Here is a 5,273-nt window from a genome sequence, read left to right as displayed (position 1 = left end):
AGTCTTAGTCAGTAGTGTTTTTTGGGGTATCCCCCTCTTCGGAAGCAAAAAATTAATAAATTAGTAAATAATAAATGCCAATTACTACCGAGTACGAAGTCAATTTAAAATAAAAATGGTATTGCTGAACTCCAAATATTTTTAAATTTACACAATTAAAATGGTTATTTGTTTCTTTAATTTTTTTTATTAATGTCTTTATATATTTAAATAAAATATCAACTCTAGATTAAGCTCATCTCATCAAGATAAGTTCATTAGCAACCTAGATGATGTAATGGTACACTATGTAAGGTGCACCACTGATAGATATTTAATTTTATTACACCGAAATTTCATTTTTTAATGTATTGAAGATCATTTTTAGTTATATCTAAAAACGAACCTTCAATATACTAAAAATGAACTATAAAAATATCATCCAATGTACTCAAAAAGAATCTTATGTCAGTAGTCCACAATATAACAAATTAACAATTGACGATGCGCATTGTGGACCATAATCCATGATATAATATGCAGCTTATAACCCAAGAACTACATTTCCATTTTTTTGTTTAAATCCGGTTTATACTTTTTTCCGACTAAATACATGGCTTTCCAATTATTTGATTAATTACGAAAAAGCAAAAAAAATATTTTTCAAAATAGGAAACGCTACCCTTATGGGGTTAATTATGACCTAATTACATGACAATGTATAGTATGACCTAAATAAAAATTATTCTGGCCTAATTACATTTCAATGTATAGTTTAATGGTATATTTGACCATTTCTTCAAAATAAAAAGTGATTAGCAAACTCTTAAAAAATAAAATTTCTATCATATATATTAATTTTGTTGTGGAAAAAAAGAAGAAATGAATAAAAGATATTCTGACCTAATGGCTCATGATATATTGGAAATTCCTATATCCACTGTCGCATCCAAATTTGCGTTTAGCACCGTGGACGTGTGCTTGATACCTATAGGAATTCATTAACTCCTAACTTGTACAGGCTCTTGTTTTCACTCTGGATTGATTACGAGAAAAAAAAAATATTATTTCAATAACAAATTTAGTTGAGCATGCATGATGTTGGAAAGATGTATAAACTTGACATGTGTGATGAGTGTCAAATTAATTCTTTTTCTTGAATATTATAATTTTCTTATTGTACTTTCTTTAATTAATACTCCCTCCGTCCCATTTTATCTGTCTTACTTTCCTTTTTAGTTTGTCCCATAATGTTGTCCACTTTCCAAAATTAAACATCACTATCATTCTACTTTTCCAAATTTGCCCTTATGTGTATTTCATACTTTTATGTTAATTTATTGTTCTTTGTACTATCTAGCACTTATTCTAGTAAATATGATAAGACTATTTTTATTTATTTTACCTACTTTTTTACTCTTTATTTAAACAACCAAGATAATTTTGTTCTTCAATTTTAATTTTTCGTTCTTTATGAGCTAAATTAGTTGTGAACATTGTTATGGAAAAAAAAAATGACGAAATCAATAACTGATATAGAACCGATAAATTTTTTTATTTTAGATCAATTATCGGTTACTCCTATTAGTTTTAATTGATAAATTTGCGGTCAAAAAATTTCGTTATTTGATAAAACAATTATGAACGTTCAAAATTTTGATTATTCCATGAATTGATTTTAAATGGGCTATGAGAGTTAAATTAGTGGTGAGCATTCTTACCGGGAAAAAAAATGACCAAATCAATAACCGATATCGAATCGATCAAAAAATTTTGTTTTCGAACAATTATCAGTTACTCCGTACTCCGTATTAGTTTTAATTGATAAATTTGCGGTCAAAAAATTTTCGTTATTTGATAAACTAATTATAAACGATCAAAATTTCGATTATTGAATGAATTGATTTTAAATGGGTTATGAGAGCTAAATTAGTGCGGGGTGAGCATTCTTATTGAAAAAAAAAATGACGAAATCAATAACCGATATCGAATCGATCAAAATTTTTTGTTTTCGATCAATTATCGGTTACTCCGTATTAGTTTTAATTGATAAATTTGCGGTCAAAAAATTTTCGTTATTTGATAAACCAATTATAAACATTCAAAATTTTGATTATTCATTGAATTGATAAATGGGTTATGATAGCTAAATTAGTGGTGAGCATTTTCACTGATAAAAAAAATGACGAAATCAATAACCGATATCGAATCGATCAAAAAATTTTGTTTTCGATCAATTATCGGTTACTCCGTATTAACTTTAATTGATAAATTTGCGATCAAAAAATTTTCGTTATTTGATAAACCAATTATGAACGTTCAAATTTTTTATTATTCCATGAACTGATTTTAAATAGGTTATGAGAGTTAAATTAGTGGTGAGCATTCTTACCGGAAAAAAATTACGAAATCAATAACCGATACCGAATCGATCAAAATTTTTTGTTTTCGATCAATTATCGGTTACTCCGTATTAGTTTTAATTGATAAATTTGTAGTCAAAAAATTTTCGTTATTTGATAAACCAATTATGAAAGTTCAAATTTTCGATTATTGGATGAATTGATTTTAAATGAGTTTTGAGAGCTAAATTAGTGGTGAGCTAGCATTCTCACCGGCGAAAAAAAATGACGAAATAAAAAACCGAAATTGAATCGATAATTTTTTTTTTTTGTTTTTGATCAATTATCAATTTTTTAGGTAATTGACATAACCAACTGAAAACTAAACTTCAGGCAATACATAAATAGATCCTTCTGCAATCCTTAAAAAAAAAACTCACAGATAGATCATTCTTGATCAATCTGTAAGCTAAATGCATAAATAGAATACATTCTGCAATCCTTAAAAAACATTTAAAATAGCTAGATAACATGCATGAATCAATTTATACAATGGATAAGCATTAAAATAAGCATTGCAGCCTTTAATTACAACACTCCTGATGAACAGAGTACATTCTGCATTTAAATAAGCATTACAACCATTAATTACAAGGATCAATTTATACAAAATGAGCAAAATAGACCATTCTAATCATCATAGTGTCTCCTGCTATACCCCTAAACACAAAATACATTACTAAAAGTAGCAGTGCTAGATACAAATGTTCACAAAAAATACAACTACAAGTACACTTCATACCAAGCAACCTCATTCAATACTTTCTTGCTGGAGACTTGAAATTGCTTCAATTAAAAGTTCTGGATCACATGAGATAGTGGTAGGTAATAAGCCTTCTCTTGCTAATTTTTGCTTATTTATGTGTGGCAGCTTATAATTGTTCCCACCGAACTTTTTCATAACTTCAACCATACATAATTGCAATGTTAGAAAAACATTACTCAAACTTTCTACTGAAATCTCATTAAAGGCTTTATGAGTAGCAGCAACTAGTTCATCCACATTGCGAGGAGCTTCTTGATGTTGTAAAGACTGAAGAGCTCTAAAAAAACCGAGATCCAATACATTCATGTCCGGACTATTGGGAGGCTGACAAGTTAAGTGAATATCAAAGCCATCTTTCTTTGTAGCCTCCAAAAATTCAACATCATTCATACTAATATGTGGCCTTGCATTATCTTGTTGAATATATATAGTCTTTGAACTACTTGGAGGCCATTTTGCTCGTATTGCAGGCAACACATAATCAATCAACCATTTTCTTGTAACTTCTTTATTTACAGATTCAATGGGCTTAGTTTCTAAGGTTCCAGCTTCCCGATTCTTACTTCTACGCTTAGCTGGTTCTTTATAAACAAATGGGAACATCCCAATTTTTCCATCAAACATTTCATTTCTTTCTAAATCAAACCGAGGGCGAGCAACAGCACAAAGAAACATAACTTTTGTTATAAATTTTTTACTTTTACAAGTACGATATGGTTCATCTTCCTCAGGCAGCAAGTAATACTTTTGAGAAGTTCTTGAGAGGAAAAACCATTTTTCATCTATATGAACGCGGTCATACATATCTATGAAACATGGATTATTATGAGGTGAACTTGAATCAATCATAGATATGCAGAATTGTAATCTTACCTTCCGGTTTTCCTCGGTTAACATAGGCTTGATAGCATTTGAGTGGGATTTCAAAGATCCCTCTTTAACTCTCCGGTGAAGGCTTGTTTTTGACATGCTCAGTGCACTAGCCACAGAACGAATTGTTGTCCGGTGATTCAATGGGATCCTAGCAACATCGTCGGGATTAATCGCAATCCTTTTCCTTCCAACATTGCCTGACAAGTTTAAAGAAATATCAACTGGAACACCATTTGCAACACAAGCAATCCCTTTTTTCCAAATTCTACTAACAGTTCTTGTAGAAACAGAGTACATTTTTGCAACATCTTTAACTGAACCATATTTTACTTTTCCATTCACACTGTGTTTTAACAAAGTTTCAAAAATAACACTTCTCTTATCCTGGGAACATCTCGTGCTTAAGTGAACACCATTAGAACTCTCCTCTTGTATAAACTCCATTAGCAAGACAAGAATTTTTTTTTTCTCTATAATACAGAAAACGTGTGAAGTATTCTGAGAAACAAATCAAAAAAAAAATTGCTTCCTAGAAACGCAGTATATATAGTGAGTACTAAGTATTCTATTGACCATAAGGTAACCAAAATAGAGTATTTTAATCTGTAAATGTCATATCAAAAATTGGCGGAAAATTTTCCCGCAATTTTTTCTCAATTTTGGTGATCCTACTACATCTATATAAACAGAAACTACTGAGTAATTTTTCATTGAGAAGTAGAGAATAAAAAAGAGTGCTCTGTATAATCATCAAAATTGAGTATAAAAAAGAGTAAAAAAAGATTCAGAATTACAGAATTTTTTTCTTTTCGTGCTATGTATTTCAATTTTTAGGGATTTGAGATTCAGTCCACTTTTTTTCTTAAAAAAAAAAAAAAAAAAAAAAAAAAAAAAAAAACCTAGATTGAAAGAGAACTAAGAATAATTTTTCAAAAGTTTTAATGTGATAATTTGTAGGAAAACTTCATAGATTGAGTGTAGAACACTAACCTTGGTATCAATTTTTAAAATTGATTGAAAAATTGCAAAACCCATGCTCCAATTTCATCAAAACTCCATATGCTTGCGTTGAAATCTCTACGAAATTAGGATCTTCAATATCTTCCCGTATGAGTATGGCGATGTAGATCTTTGAGCAACAACACATGAAGACTTTGAGTGGATGGAGAATAAATTGGGACTTTGAGTGGCTGGAGAAAAAATTAGAACTAGAGAGAGAGGTATTGAGTAATGAAAGAGAGACAGAGAACGGG

At 29.8% G+C, this 5,273-nt stretch overlaps 1 protein-coding gene across 1 annotated transcript; it reads right to left on the bottom strand.

Annotated features, from left to right (window-relative positions):
• Positions 1-2,993: 2,993 nt before the first annotated feature.
• On the bottom strand, positions 2,994-5,266 carry LOC109186034. Its single transcript, XM_019335948.1, has 2 exons — positions 5,011-5,266; positions 2,994-4,217 (listed from the first exon to the last, which is right to left on the bottom strand). The coding sequence occupies exon 2, from the start codon at positions 4,114-4,116 to the stop codon at positions 3,133-3,135; it is 984 nt and encodes a 327-aa protein (XP_019191493.1). The 5' UTR covers positions 4,117-4,217; positions 5,011-5,266; the 3' UTR covers positions 2,994-3,132.
• Between the last annotated feature and the right edge of the window lie 7 nt (positions 5,267-5,273).

Source organism: Ipomoea nil, unplaced genomic scaffold (assembly GCF_001879475.1).
Source record: "Ipomoea nil cultivar Tokyo-kokei standard unplaced genomic scaffold, Asagao_1.1 scaffold1376, whole genome shotgun sequence".
NCBI lineage: Eukaryota > Viridiplantae > Streptophyta > Magnoliopsida > Solanales > Convolvulaceae > Ipomoea > Ipomoea nil.
This window is presented reverse-complemented; position numbering and strand designations above follow the sequence as displayed.

Excerpts from the sequence above, each read along its gene's own strand:
- LOC109186034 (XM_019335948.1), bottom strand. The coding sequence starts at position 4,116 with ATGTCAAAAACAAGCCTTCACCGGAGAGTTAAAGAGGGATCTTTGAAA.